This window comes from Copadichromis virginalis, linkage group LG22 (genome assembly GCF_057382275.1).
Source record: "Copadichromis virginalis isolate Kocher_CV1m ecotype Utaka linkage group LG22, C_Virginalis_male_GT1.1, whole genome shotgun sequence".
NCBI classification, from domain to species: Eukaryota; Metazoa; Chordata; class Actinopteri; order Cichliformes; family Cichlidae; genus Copadichromis; species Copadichromis virginalis.
The window spans coordinates 32,266,296-32,282,371 of record NC_140638.1 but is presented as its reverse complement, the minus strand read 5'-3'; the positions used below and the strand labels follow the sequence as shown (position 1 = coordinate 32,282,371).

The 16,076-nt window shown below is 40.3% G+C and overlaps 1 protein-coding gene across 1 annotated transcript; it reads right to left on the bottom strand.

Moving 5' to 3' along the window:
• Positions 1-1,541: 1,541 nt before the first annotated feature.
• On the bottom strand, positions 1,542-3,571 carry LOC146683680 (zinc finger MYM-type protein 1-like). Its single transcript, XM_085446605.1, has one exon. The coding sequence runs from the start codon at positions 3,520-3,522 to the stop codon at positions 1,675-1,677; it is 1,848 nt and encodes a 615-aa protein (XP_085302731.1). The 5' UTR covers positions 3,523-3,571; the 3' UTR covers positions 1,542-1,674.
• Between the last annotated feature and the right edge of the window lie 12,505 nt (positions 3,572-16,076).

Sequence of the window (16,076 nt, the reverse complement as noted above, 5' to 3'; positions counted from 1 at the left end):
AATGTTTAATGTATTCCTGAAGTTATCCTGTGATGAAGTGCTTTAATTTTTTTTTTTTTTTGCTCCCCTCAGCTTGTCTGCTCTGCAGTCCTCGTTCTTCACTCAGTTGTTTCCTGCTTTTGCATGAAGGACTTGCAGCAGCCACCAGGGAAGCAGTGAGTAGTTGCTCCAATCAAAGTGGGCGTGCAGGTGTATTAATATTACAACATTATAAATATAAGATTTCATGTGACGTTTGGGTGTTTTTAAGACCACAAGCTTTGGATTTGTACGTATTTGTTTCTGTTCCGGTGCCTCTGCGGTCTTATGAGTTCTGTTAAAATGAAAGTAGTAAACACCTCGTGTCTGTGTAAACTGTTACTTTTGCATAAATTGTCTGTTTCGGGGATTCTTATTACCAGGCGTGAAACCTTAAGCTCTACAGAAAATCTGTGAACAAACACAGCAAACTCTTAACCCTTACATGGTCCTCAGAGTCGTTTTCTGTACTACTTGTGTACTAGAGTCCTCCAGCCTGGTTCTGTTGGAGGTTTCTTCCTCTTAAAAGGAAGTTTTTTCTTCCCACTGTTGCCAAAGTGCTTGCTCATAGGGGGTCATATGATTGTTGGGTTTTCTGTGTATTTATTAATACAATATAAAGCACCTTAAAGGACCCGTTGCTGTGATTTGCTGCTGTATAAATAAAACTGAACTGATCTGAATAGAATACTAGTACTGCTCAAGGCCGGAGCTGAGGGCAGGCTTCGACCAGCAGAGTATTGATCGAAGTGGAACATGACTTCATGTCAAATTAAAGACCATTAAGCCTACATTCTTTCAGCAGGGGGCAACTAATCCTGATCCAAAAAATGAAATGCACTGATTTGTTTGCTATTTTCATTTTTTCCCTCTATCTTTTAACCCAATCGAGCAACTGTAGGATGTGCTGAACAAAAAAGATGGATCCATGGAGGCCCCACCTTCCACCATACAGGGCTTAAAGGCTCTGTGTGCAGGTGGTCAGGATGTTCTAGTGTAGTCATTCTGAGGACTGCAAACTTTGTTCAGAATTAAAGTGTGAACTATAAACCTAAGTGTGAACTGAAGTTTGAGTTAGCGCCTACTTGCACAACAGTTACAATAGTAGCCTCAAGCCATGTTTTCAAACTCTTTCAAAGTGTCTAAACTCAGCAGCAAAGAATTCCTGGTTGACTGGTTTGGAATTTCACATCCCCGCTGCTTCAACTGAAAACTAGTCTTGATATAACTTTGTAGTTCAAAGTTTAGTTCTCTTCCAGTAGAAGCTCCTGTTGACCTCCTGCCAGCACTCAAAGTTGTTTCAGAGTGTTCAGAGGGCTGTGATGTAAGACTAAAGCAACATTAGCCAAACATGAGAGCAGGGGTGTCACTAGGTTTTAAGGACAGGGGGGGCTTAGCCCCCAAGAGATGCACACGACATGAACGAACGTAGTGAATGAGCACAAAATTTCACAAACAGAAAACAAAGACTGAGAAATTGTTTTCCTACTTTTTTGGACAGATTAAACATCCTAGGCCACCAATAGATCTATTGTTTTATTTCAGTCTGCTTTATAATACAGTACAACAAAAAAACAGAGGAAATGTGTTTGCTGCATCAATAACAAGAAAAAAACTGAAAATAAAAAAGTACATTTTTCTGGCTGCAATCACCAGTTACTTGGTGGGTGGAAGCATCAAAGAATGACGTCTGTTTTTAAGAGTGGCAAATCGGTCAATCACTCTGTTGTGACTCAGATGCTGAAGCGTGTCTTTTTCAATAGACATGACTGCAAGACTGTGAAGTATTTTCTGACCCATTGTTTGACGCAGCCAGGAGTGCAGCCGACGCAGTGCACTAAAGGACCGTTCGCACGAGCAGCTGCTGACAGGCACTGTTAGGGCAACTTGGATGGTTGCCTTCAGAGAGGGAAACATGTCTGAATCAAGGAGGTTGTACACAGACAACATATTTTTGGGTGGACATCCAGCCTCTGTTTTCCGGGTAAGAAAGTTTCTGGCCACCAGAACCTCCTCTTTTTTCAGGTCAAGTCTGTAGTGCTTTGCAAGTTCATTCAAGTGTGGTTCACTCAAGAAGTTCTCAGATTTAGGACTGCATGCCTGGACGCCTTTTAGCAGCCCTGCATCTACACTGCAAAATCTTTGATCAAGCTCGCCAACCATCCGATCCACACAAGGGAAAAGTAACTCTCTTTTCAATGTGTCTGAGTTGTTCAATTCAGTGCGTGAACCCACAGTTGCCTCCAGGACAAAATCCTCCATTTTCCTCTGTTTGTGCCTTGTCTTGGCACCTGGTTCAGGGATACTGTGGGTGTTACACAGGGCCTTGGTTTTCTCATACAGCTCTGTAGCAAATGCATCTGAGTGTTTGCCCTTAAGTGTGTCACACACAGCTTGTTTGCAGATAAAAGCTTCTGCCAGGTCTAAAGTCTCTTTCTGCAGGAATTTGTGGAGTCCTTCGGTTACAGACAGAATCGACTGAAACATCAGTAGTGCATAGACTGCTGAGAACTTGTAGAGCTTTGCTCTGAGACCAACAGCTATGGGGGATCCAATTGCAGATAGGCACTCCAAAATGGCAGGCAATGTCTCAAGAACTGCACTGATTGATCGCAACTGACATGCCCAGCGAGTGTTTGAAAGTTGCACAAGCTCAGTTTTTGTCAATCCAAGCTTTGCCTGAGTCTCCATGAACTTATGATGATTGACTAGGGAGGTGCTGAAGAAAGAATACACACACTCCAACAAGCTGAAAAGCTCCACAGCCTCTGGGACAGCCTTGCAAGTATTGCACAAAACCAGGTTGAGTTGATGAGCATAACAATGCACATAGATAGCCTCAGGATGGAGCCTTCTAAAATGTGCTTGTACACCTCCAGTGGAGCCACTCATAACGGCTGCACCATCATATGTTTGTGCTACACACTTAAGCTCTGCAAGACCATAGTTTTGGATCTGCTGCTGAATCTCATTTGCAATGGACTGGGCATCAAATGATTTTATCTCTGCAAGTGCAAGGAAACGCTCCTTCACTGCCCCCTCTGACACGTACCTGACACAAACAGCTAAATGCTCTGCCTTTTTATCCCTTGCCTCATCCACCATGATGGAATAGACTTTAGACTTTGTCATTTCAGATACAATGACACTAGTAACTTCCTGGGCACAACAGTCAATCATGTCATTCTGGGATGTTGGTGAGATATACTGTGCATTTGATGGGGGATTATGTTTTTGAAGAAAAGGATCAAACTCCTTCAAAAGCTCCATGCACGCAAGAAAATTCCCTCTGTTTGGGCTGTCTTCACCTTCATCATGACCACGAAAAGGGAGTCCCTGTCTCCCTAACATAGAGGTGACTGCAACAATTCGTCTGAGATACTCTCTTCTTTCGACTATCTCACTCACATTTGCAGTTGCTATCATCTGTGCAACGTTTCCCTGTTTGCTAGTTCCCTGGTAGCTTTTCCATGTAACAACACTGTCCTTATGTGTTTGTGCCATCTCATGCTTGCCAAAGATGACTAAAGCTTTCTTCCAGTTCTTGCAACCGTTACTGACTAAACTATCATGTTTGATGTTTTTGCCAAACACTCTACATGGGAAGCAGAAAGCTGCATTCTGGTTGACTGAATATTCTAACCAGTTGTGCTTTTCAAACCAGCTGTGGTTAAATGCTCGCTTCTGTGTACCAAAAGTATCATGTGGATAGCTCTTCAGCTTCACCTGTCTGGGCCCTGTGTCTTTGTCACCTAAATCAAACCCTGTAGTAGAATGAGTTGCTGCAGCTGCTTCATCATTTTCCCTCTCTTGGCCTGTTTGCTCTCCTCTCTCTGTAATAACTTGATCTTCCTCTGCCTCTCGATCTATTTGCTGCAGCTCCTCTGTCTCTCCTTGCTCTCTCTGACTTGAACTTGCCTGTTGACCTTTTTCTCCCTCAGCCACTCCTTCTGCCTCACCCTTCAAGATACATTAAAACATACTGAATTGTAATGTAAATTGCTAATATCATGACTTCTGCTCCCGCTCCACAGTAATTTGTTGCTCCCAAATATTTTGAAGTTACAAACATTATATTTTGAGCACGCATGTGACTAAAATGGTTGCAATTTAAAGCCCTGAAAAATATTACTAAATTACTTGAATTGAAGTAATATTAAAATAGAACCCTCAAAAATATGTGAGTCAGGCTAATTTGACTTATATATATATATCTCTCTTTGCTCTCTCCACTTTCTAACCTTGACTCTCCTAAATAAAAGCTCAAGTTAAACAGGTCTTATATGTTGTACCGTGACTGAAATGTTTCATATTTCATATCCATATTGAGTCCCATAAAATTCTAATCAGACTGTCTCCATCACAAATGACTCCATCCTTTGACTCACCTCTCCAGCAGACGTCTCTCCCCTCTGCCTCTCTGTGCTCCTCTGCCCTGACTCCTACAGGTTAATGGGGATGGAGTGATTATTATTATTTCCACTGATGATAACCATACCTGAATGAGCTCAGCTGGATTTTTCAGAGCTAAAACGAGTGACAGAAATTAACATTATGCTAACAATTTAACTTAGTGCGCTAGCCAGGTTTTTATTTACAAAATGGGGAGCACCTGGTTCATTATTTACATGGGACTCTCTGCTGTTAGCTGGAGCTAACTAATTGTTACTACCAGCCAGTGATGAAGACTTACTTTCTTGAAAAACTTGCGTATATCCATGATTTCTTGCCGTTTGCCACATGCACGCTAGTGTTTCTGCAGGTGTATACGAGCGGAGTGTAAAGTAGCAGTGAAAACGAGGACTGGATTTTCAGTCATGTGGATGTCCCCTGTGAACAACTGGAAGGGATTGGATAACGAAGCACTGACGCTACCTTAACAATGTAAAGCGAAAGGGACCAACCGAGTTATGATCATATTTGTGTGAATAGCGACAGGTTTATATTATTATTTCTTTAAACTCATATTCCTGCATCTTTATATTGAATTTGTCTGCAAGTTCTGTAAAAAAAAAATCGAATAAGTTAAAAAAAAAAAAAAAAAAAAAAAACCACCAAATTATTTAGGGGGGCTTAAGAATATTTTAGGGAGGCTTCAGCACCCCTAAAATAGGCCTAACGACGCCACTGCATGAGAGTAATTAAAATATAAGAAGCTCATGTGTTTTTGGCATTATTGCAATAATGAACAATTAGGTCTTTAACCATACAAATTGTGCCTACCCTAAAAATACTTCTTTTTTTTAATAGCACATGTGATCAGCTGAAATTGTTCAGAAAAACATTCTTTAGTTTTTCTGAAGAGAAAACACTGAAGTGTTTCAGAAAATGATTGACTGAGCTTCAATTATTCAGATTCATCAGTTAACTTTATAAATATAAGAAGGTCTCATTCTCTTTTCTTTTCAATACTACCTGAAGCGTTTCTAATAAGGAAACTTAATTACCTCAGCACCATAGCAACGTCACTTTCAGAAATAACCACAGTGGGTTAGCCTAAGACCTCTCAATGTGACAAATGATCATTAATGTTCTCTAAATTTGGTTGTTTTCATTGAATTTATCAGGTTTCTTATTAAGCATTGGCTTTTTGGTTCATTTGCTCTGAGCTGATTCAGTATTCTGTGATTTAATTGTTGCAATTTCCACTCAGAATCTTGTAAATTAAGTGTCTAATTGGAGACTATACCTCTACTCATCTTTGTTTTCTTTCCTTTGCCTCATATTCTCTGTGGATTTTCTTTCGCAGGTCGGCCTCTGGTAATGAAGACTTTTGGCTGATGAAACGGGGTGTTGGACTGCCCGGCAGACCTCGTTGCATCTTCAGAGCCTCTGAGCTGAGGTTGAGTGATTGGGGGTGGAAGAGGACATCTCGAAAGTACAGAGAGTGCATGTGAGGGCTAGTTCTGTCTAAACTGGTACACACTGTACTATATTGCCAGAAAGCAAAACTTTCCTTTCACTAAAATAGAGAAATGAAGTGAAGAGAAAAATTTGACTGACATGACTTTCTTCATAATACTGGGCAATCTGTCAGCTTCCTGCAGGAATACAGCACACAGTGGGCTGCAGCTGAATATTTCATGGTGATGATGGGCTGTATATTGCGCTGCTCAGATAAGAATGTGGCCACTGCAAATGCTTAGATTGAGTTGTGGTTGCGAAGGGAAATAACATCTCTTTATGTCCTGATGGGTGAGACACGAGCGTGGTCAACCGTAACCATTTCGAAAATTTTGATGGGTTCATTGGCAATGTGATTGCCTGCTGTTGCTTCATTTGTAATGGAGCCCTGTGCATGTTTGGTACTTTTAGAAGCAAATGTTAATTTCAGCCTGAGGGCATGTAATGACAAATGAAAGTGGAAGTGAGACTCTATCTGCTGCTGCATTGCTGTCTTTTCCCCCTCCGCTGAAATTCACATGAATGCCATTCCCCACCCTCAGCTCTATGTTTTTCACATTGGTCACATCTTTCTGGAGTCTGTCTGTAAGGTCAGTGCTGTATAGGTAATAGTGAGGCAAGGCCATGCTTTTCTATATTCACTGCACTGATGGTCTCTCACCCCCGAGGGCAGTCTTTCAACCCCGTGTCCTCTACGACTTGGACTGTGCTCTTCTGGACAGAGTTCTCAGAGTTATTTGTTCTGGGATCTGCTGGAGCCGCTCACCTGCTCCATTCCATAGACAGTCTTGTCAATGATCTCACTGAGTGGGTTCAGACTGATCCAGAACAGCAGTTGGGACACAGCATCTCCTTGGTAGATCCCACACTTGATGGTGATTTGTGCTATAGGATTGAAGTTGGCCTCTAGTGCCATTTGCCAAATCCCCACTGGCTTCCTGATGAAGTCTGATGTCCAGTTGTGACAATATCAGGAATAATGAGCATGTTTATGCATGTTTTTTGTATTAAAACCCCGACTTCAGTTTAGCAGATCAGGCTTTTGAGGTAAGGAGGTAGAGGATTACATTTTATTAAGATGCTGGTGGCGCTGTCTCTTTCCTTTGCGTTTTCATTTCTTTGGTGCAGGGAACCCCTTCTCTAATGATTAAACAGGTATCATGCTTCACGTCTTGAGTCTGGAGGTGCAAGCACGAATTTAAATGTCTGTCGATGACACATGAATGCCTACCACTTCTCTTCTCCTCTGCCTTTAGTGTGCTATACATGTGGCTGGTCTCTAGCCACATATTCCACTACCTGGTGCCTGCTCGTGTAGATTTTTAATACATTAATAGGAATTTCATGAGAATCCATCAGTTTATTGTAAGAAATAATTACACACTATTCTGTGTCTAATTAAGTCTTTTTTCTCTTAAACATCCTCAAAATATGATTGACTGGACCTTTAAAGAAAACCTTTCAAATCTAGCTCCATGTTTACTTTTGTGCCTCACTAATTTCTAAAAGGACACCGACCCAACATGATGCACACACTCATCATCGCCCCAGGACAAACTGTTACAACTTTAGGGATTTCTTAAGTTTTTGTTTAGCACATTTAAAATTCAGCGTGTTTTATTCTATAATCAACGGAACAATTAGCAAAGCTGGGCGAATTCTAACACACTAATTCAAGGTGCTAAAATGTCCATACCTGAAAATATCAGCATGGTAATATTATATGTTACTGTAGCACGTGGATGCTATCATAATAGCATCCACGTGCTATTATGCCACATGTAGAGTAATAGCATTATTCTGTGCTTGTAAGTGGCCTGCAGAGCAACTAGCCTGGTGTTTATTTCTGTGTACGACACTGAACATGTTTTAGACCCATTTAAAAATATATCTAAAATGATTTGTGTAAAAGAAACAGCTTTCTGATTTTCTGGGTTTAAAATATAAATCTATTAGTAAAATATGCAGTGTTATTACAGATGTGCTGCCGAGCAGCATGTAACAAAAACGATCTCCATCTGCATCATCTAAGTGATGAGACACATTAATGAACCGATAATTGTGATCTGGTAATACAATATTTATGATTTTGAAAAGAACTATTCTGTATAATGGTTACTTTACTTGTTTTTATGCTGAATTTCTTTTTACTATTACTTGTGGAGAATTATGATGAAATATAAAATTAGAATTTATTAAATTTACTTCTCATGCCAAGCAAGCTGCTTTGATCCAAGCTCTGCCAACACCCTATTCAAAAGAAATTCCAGCTTTGTACTCCATAGCAGATGAGATGCTACACTATCATATCAAATCTGTAGACTCACAAGTAGAGATACAGCGCACACACACGAGCGCTGGGATGGATGGGCCTGCAACCCAGTCCTCGGTTGTATGGTTCTCTCTGTAACAACAGTGTGACTCACACTCCGAGCTCCGCCGCCAGTGGAGCGTATCAGCCTACCATCTTCACAGGAAATGCTGGCGCAGCTCACACTTTTCTATCCCATTATGCACATACATGCACTTGCTAATAAACCTAGCATGCTCAAATCAGCCACTCAAACATGAGCTCAAGGTGTAAGGAGCATGTTGACAACTGGGGGAGAAAATAGTCCCTGTGATGGCACGGATGTTACATGCAGGCATGATGTGTTAATGATTTTGCCACAGGAAGAAAGGAAGAAAGGGAGATATTCTTCAAACATAACACACAATATGCATTCCTGTAGTTGCTTTTTTTTTTTTTTTTTAAAGAAAAAAAGTTCATTTATGGTTATAACTTATAATACAAGAGGTATTGTAGTGCATGTAGTGCAGTGGTCAGTGTAACCATTATAACAGAGCCACCAAAACAAAACAAAACAAAAAAACAAAACAAAATATTATATTTTATCAAGAGCAGATTGTCGGATGATGAGTGTGTCAGTCCGACAATAAAATGCAAAAAAATTATAAAAAATAAATCATACATCAGACAATAACTAAACTAAAAGCCAAATGTGATAAAAAAAAAAACACGATGATGAGAACAACTTGTGACCAACAATGAATGTGCACTGTGTGTGTACTGTCTCGGTCAGAGAACATTAGGTGTCTTTCATGTTGCTGTGTGACTTGGGAGACGAGATGAGTCACACTCACAGCTGTGATTCATCTCACCAAAGTAACACGATGTACTCATACGGGCATAAACACAACTCTCTCTCTCACTATAACAAACACACTCCTGCACATACTCACAGCTACCTCAATGCAGCATCTTATAATAAGATTATATAAACACTTTTTGCAATGTGCATTTAACTAAAGTTGCGATCCTCTTCTAGTTCAGCTTGATTTTGAGTTCTTCATGTCTAAGCAAAGCATTGACGACATAAGTGACTCAAAATGTTACTTTGACATCCAGCGTATTTCACGAAAATCTTGGCCTTTTTCACCAAATTTTAATCTCATTTCAATATCCTACTGTAATGATCATAGGACATAAATATATTTATGTATGTTCCCTAACTCTTTCTACTAATCAATTGATAAAATTTACTATATACCAGGGGTAGGCAACCTTTCTGATGACGAGTGCCATCCGAAATTTCCTCAGAGGTCAGTGTGCCATATCACTGCATTAGCAATAAATTGAATAACGCTCTATATTAACAGTTACACACTATATAGAGCCACTTTATAGGATTATATTTGTTCGCAGATGTTGGCAGCTATCAGCGAATAGTTATCAGTTATTTTGAAACAAAAAAAAGACTTTTTATCCATAACAGCAAATGAACTGTACAACAGAAAATGCAAATGCTATTTATGGTCTCCTCACAACAATGATAAGAAAAATAAACTGGGCCAATATGGCATGTTTGTTAATACAGAGTCACACATGTTAATGTGATCTCTGGTCTCCCACTCAGAGACACAGGTCTCCGAGTGTCCAGCATTCAGACGGCTACCTGAGGACACTCATGCGAGAGAAAATCTGCTCACACAGATATGTAGAGCCAAATACTGTCAATAAGGCCTCTGCAATGTTCTGAAGACAGTTAAACTTGTCAGATAGTGACGTCCAGCAGGTGAAAATGCAGCTCCATGAACACACACAGCTGTGGATTCCAGCTGCTTCGATGTTGCATTAACTGGCATTAACTCAGTTAATGTGAGACAAATCGAGCTGCTCATTAAAGATTTCTGGTTTGATCAGAAAATAAAACATTGGTCCAAACACCTGAAAGTCCCAAAAACGCATTGTGTCTCAAGTCTATGGATGTATCCATGTATTTCCGTGATGCTGTGCTGAGCAGACAGCTCCTGAAGCTTTTGAAGTGTCGGAATGTGGAAAGCCAACAGCGTCCCTCTCACCAGTAGGCTAAGTTATTTTTAGCCAATTAAAAGTTGAATCTGGTAGTTGGGTTTTTAGCTAAGATACCGTCATTAAGAATAGGCACAACTAATGTGTCTATGCGAGCTGATTTGCGATGTGCACTGGTGGCGCGACCATTTATTTTTTTAATATTTTTTAATTTAAATAAAAACTTTGGTTGTAAGCTTCAGATAATTATTTAATAAAAAAAAGAAAAGAAGAATAAGAAAGTATTTCTTTGTGCCCCCCTTTCCCTGTTAATGCCCTACCTGCCCCCCTGGCAACACTTTGCTAGACCCGCCCCTGCACAGTTACCAGCTGTCAGCTACTTAGAAAAGGATCCTGGGATTAATTGTCTCTCAGAAACAGTTCATAACTTCCCTTCAACTCATCCATGTCACCTAAAAGGTAAACCTGTTTCTCCATCACCTGTTCAGCTCTGATGATTCAGTAAGGACATCTCCTGGTTTCATCTTCATGTTTCCCTCTCACCACACATCCAAACAGACATCATGACCAGCAGCTTTACAGCTGTGGCTCCAGCAAACATCAGCTGATACTAGAAATTAATATTAAATAAATTTAACAACAGCTGATCAAGCTTAAACGTGCTGCTGTTGTTTAGTGCGACATCGGCTGGTTTCCTCTTTCTGGCGCAAAGTGGGCGATAAACAAACAACAGAGACGATCAGCTGATCATTGATCAGTTTCATGATTGAAGTAGAAACAGGAGAGAGAGGGGAGAGAATGAGAGAAGAAGAGGCAGCTGTGCAGCTCCAGCTTTGCGTCTTTTTTCATTCTAGCTGAAGTCCGGGACAAACTGTGTTCCTTTTCAGCTCAATACGAAACGCGTAATATTTTCTCTGAATGCGGGACGATTCTGTCTTTTTACAGGACGGTTGGCAACTCTACTAACTAACCTTATGAATAAAATAAAGTTCACTATCAGTAACATCATAGCACCACCCAGCTGTATTGAAACTCTGTCATGCTAGCTAGTACACAGTACGAGTTATTGTAACTGACTGTAAAAAGTCAGCACAACGAAAATAAACTCCACCTAAACTTGGTTTATATCTGACCCAGATAGACTGCAGGTCGTAACTTCTTACCTGAAGTTCAGTTCACCTGATGCTCGGACAGGTGTTGTGCCAAAAGTGATTTCCAATGTTTCTGTGTATTTTTTATGTGTAATATCTTTATGTATGTTGGTAAATAGACTTTGGTGAACAGGGTTTACAAAGGGGTTATATATACAATTAAAAAAATTATCCGTGTTTCAAGTATCTTTATAACTCTGTAATAATATCTGTTATTAACCTCTGTCTCTCTTCCACAGCATGTCTTTTATCCTGTCTTCCTTCTCTCACCCCAACCGGTCGCAGCAGATGGCCCCGCCCCTCCCTGAGGTTTCTTCCTGTTAAAAGGGAGTTTTTCCTTCCCACTGTCGCCAAAGTGCTGCTCATAGGGGGTCATATGATTGTTGGGTTTTTCTCTGTATCTATGAAGCGCCTTGAGGTGACTTTTGTTGTGATTTGGCGCTATATAAATAAAATTTAATTAAATTGAATTGAACTCTGTTTTATTGTACTTACATTATAACCAATCCGGTCCTTTATCCCCACTTAAAATATTTTTACAGAACTATTGTAATATTTGCTGCCATTTCTGCTGTCCTCTTGGCCAACTTACTCTTACAAAAGACATTTTTAACGTTAATGAGATTTTTTTTAACTGCATAAATAAAGGTTATATAAAGGTCACTGCCAAAAACTGATTGCGGCTTCTATCTTGTTACACGAATGCTGTTTGTGGCTCAAGATAACTTTAAGTGATCCATGAGGAATGCATTTGACATATGTTTCACATATTATAGCCCAACAAGTTACTTATAGCAGTTTAAATACGAGCAATCAGTTTTTGGCAAATACCGGAAATCAGTTTTTGGCAAACGATCACTTTTTGGCACAACACCGACGGCCGCCTCGGGTCTCTCCTCTTGCTTCACCTTTCCCTCATCCACCTGCTGGCCTCCACCACTTGCTAATGTTACTGCCCGGTATGCCCGATGGCCAGCCCAGCTATGGTCGTGCCATCAGTTAACCCTTCGTGTGCCAACTGTGGCACGCTTGCCCAGGGTTGCCGACCCCTGCTATATACTTACTTTATGGTTGGTGATCCTAGGGTACCATCATTATCAACATATAAACTTATCACAAAAAGCAAGAAAAGTTTTCTTTGTTTGATTATTTCTTTGTTGTAACAAAGCTTCTATCAGCCTCCCGTTAACAATCACTTGAACTGTGCAAACTGAGAGGCCAGCAGCTTGTTTCTGGTTTGCGCATGCGCATTGTGGATAAACCACGGCTGTTTGACAGTAAGCTGATAGGAGAGCGGTCCTGTTTTCACTGCTCTGAGAGTTATGATCTGAGCTTCGTATGGAAACACAGCTAGCATTAGCAAGTCGACGAGCTTCAGCTTCTTGCTAACAGCCTTGGCCAACATATGTGATGTAGAGAAGACAGAGTGTGAAAACGTTTTTAATCGCGCCTTTAGAACATTAGCAGATGACGACGGAGAGGAGACAGGCGCCAATAAGACGTCTATTAAATAAATCAGATATGTTTTACAAGTTGTTTTGCCAACACTCCAACTTCATTTTTCATTATTACTTTGAATCACCCCTGTAGATATCGACAGTTAGCCATGTCACACACTGTTATATTGTTAAAAAAATCAAGAAGTAGATGTAGTTACGTGTTCTTTACATATAGAATAGGCTCTGCTTGCCTTTCTGTAAAACTCACCACATGTTACTGGATCACGTAGCAGAAATGAACTTCCTCTGTAGGGTGTCTTGCACAGAGTGAAGAGCTTTACTGTCTGGGAGGGGCTTAGAGTAGAGCCGCTACTCGCCAACATCAAAAGGAACCAGCTATGTTGCCTCTGACTAGTGTGCCTCCTTAGCACCTCGAGCCAGGTTCAATTGGGATGAGACCCCGGGGCAGACCCTGGACACACTGGAAGTTAGGTCTCTCTGTTGCCTTGGGAACACATTTGCATTGCCCCAGAAGAGCTGGAGGAAGTATCTGGGCATGAAGGCCTTTTATGTCTTTTCTTTTTGCAACACCATCCCCCTCAACTATAAACCATATTTAATACTAATTAATACATTTTAGCATTATAATATGTTACACTGAATGTTGTAAATATAGTAGGAATTTTATTAGCAGGTAAGCTTTCTCTGATTATTCTGGTGTGAGTATTTACAGTAGATCTGGAAGCAGAACCTAGCAAAACCAGTCAAAGTAGGAAGTGCATAAAGTGCTACAGTTTGTTAGCATAGCCCTGGTTCCCCCAACCAAACACTGGTGGGTTTTTCTCAAAGGCGTTTGGATTATTTCAGAAAATAAGCTCTGAGCTCTGTAAGCTCGGTTTCATGTTGTTCAGGAAAACACTCCACAAATTAATGCCAACATTTTTGAAATGTAAACTTTTGGTACTTGCCAAAATAAAAACCGTCCGACCGTGGCTCAGGGGGTTGGGAATCGCATCTGTAACCGGAAGGTTGCCGGGCTCTCTGTCCTGGTCGTTGTGTCCTTGGGCAAGACACTTTACCCTACTTGCCTACTGGTGATGGCCAGAGGGGCCGATGGCGCGATATGGCAGCCTCGCTTCTGTCAGTCTGAACCAGGGCAGCTGTGGCTACAACTGTAGCTGCCTCCACCAGTGTGTGAATGTGAGAGTGAATGAATAGTGGTATTGTAAAGCGCTTTGGGTGCCTTGAAAAGCGCTATATAAATCCAATCCATTATTATTATTAAAAAGCTAAAATTACAGATTTATATGTAATCACATTAATAACAAAGGCTTTTACATTGAACACCTTCATGTACCTAAAGCTAGTGAGACAAAACGTTCATTTCGGCTGCACTCACAAAGGGGTCAGCAAAGGAGGTCGATCTGTGTTTGATACTGACAGATTTTTACACTGGATGCCCTTCATGAAGCAAATCCTGAGGCATTTGTGTCTCCTCTCTGGACTGAACTGGGATCTGTTGCTTGTTAGGTGACTCTATAAACCACCAGATTCCACCCAGCAGCCCAGACCATACAGAACAGGAATGTTCAAAGTCCGGCCCAGGGGCTGATCGTGGCCCTAGGTCAGATTTTATATGGCCCCTATACACTACCTTAAAATGTATTATTATCTCCTGTTAAAAAAGTGTAATTTCTCTTTTCATCTCATGGTGGCAGCACCATAATGTTTATGTTTAAAAAAAAAAGGCAAGAAGGACTGTTGGCCCCTGGGGGATTTTCCATGAATGAATATGTTACTCTTGGAAAAATGTTTGGACACCCTGGATATAAAAGTTACGCATTTGCATTATGTTAACTTTGTCACCATCCACATTTTACTTTTCCAACATTTTCCTTTGTGCATGGACATAACGGTTTCAGACTTATATGGAAGTACCAGTGGTTTGGCAGACAAGCATACTACAACAGCAGATGCTTGTCAAAAGGCAGGTGGTTGTAATTGGCAGACCTAGACTATGAGACTCTCTGTAGATCTTGAAATCTTGGACTTAACAACTTGTAGTCATTGTAGTATTTTAGATACATGATAAACTGGGAAGTACTGCCTGCTCAAAAGGTAGTGACTTACAAAAGCTAGGCTAAGTATAACCTGCTTTGTAGAACTATCGATGCATAAATTATAGAAGCATTTACTGAGGTCACAGATCAACTGAGCCCTCGGGTTGTTTTTTCCCATCTTTTCTTTTTTGGCATCCAGAGGAGTCATTGCCTGCTGGCCATACAAAACATGCCAATATCACTTTTTGGAGCCAGATGCTACATCTGTCTTTATATATAGTTTTCTTTAAACAGTATATTTCGTCATATGGAAATGGAGAATAGGCGAGGAAGCCATCCTAGGCAGTGTACTGAGCATCCTCAATAAAAATCAATAAATAAAATAAAATGCATTTTAAAAAGCTGCAACACAATGCAGTGTATATCAGACAAAACTGCAATGGACCCTTTGCAGGAGCAGGTTAGTGGGGTTTATTCTAAATAATTGTAATGTCAAACATCATGTCCACCTCATGGTTTGGAAGTGGCTAACAATCACCAATTCATCAGCTTAACAAGAGGTGGGAGTATCAATATTAATAGTATCAATACCGGTATTGGTATTAGATGAATACTAATGTGATATGATACATTGTTTCTATCCTGTAAGTTCAAACAGACCTCAAACATGGACTATGAAAAATGTCTGAACCTTTTAGTGTTGACTGTCACGTCTATTTTGTTTATTGCCCAAAGCACACTTAAACATTTAAGCAACGAAGTCGACCCAAAGTGCTTCAGAGACATGCACACTTACATTCCAGGTCTCTAAAAAAATCCACTTTCTAAATACATGAAAAACTCTTTTTTTCTCATTATTTTTTAGGCATTTTAGCATTTGTGTATTACTGTGCTAACTAATAATTGTGGAAAGTAAAATCAAAGTGATTTAGTGGCCATTAAAATGTGTGATGACTCATCTCATAAATCATCACACACTGGTCTCCTCTACATAATTTGCCTTTACAGGTTAAAAGCACCAGTATCAATATTGGTATTGGCAACAGTGACCTTGTATTTATTTGTTATTGGATTAATACCACAATTTGCAGTATTGCACAGCACTACTGACAGAACCAAAGGGGCAAGTGACAAAGTGAACAAAGTTATGCTGTATCTGTTTGTTGCAGACAGACAGTGTGCTGTTAGACGT

Bases quoted from the DNA above. Each gene is read 5' to 3' on its own strand.
- LOC146683680 (XM_085446605.1), bottom strand. From the start codon at position 3,522: ATGGCACAAACACATAAGGACAGTGTTGTTACATGGAAAAGCTACCAG.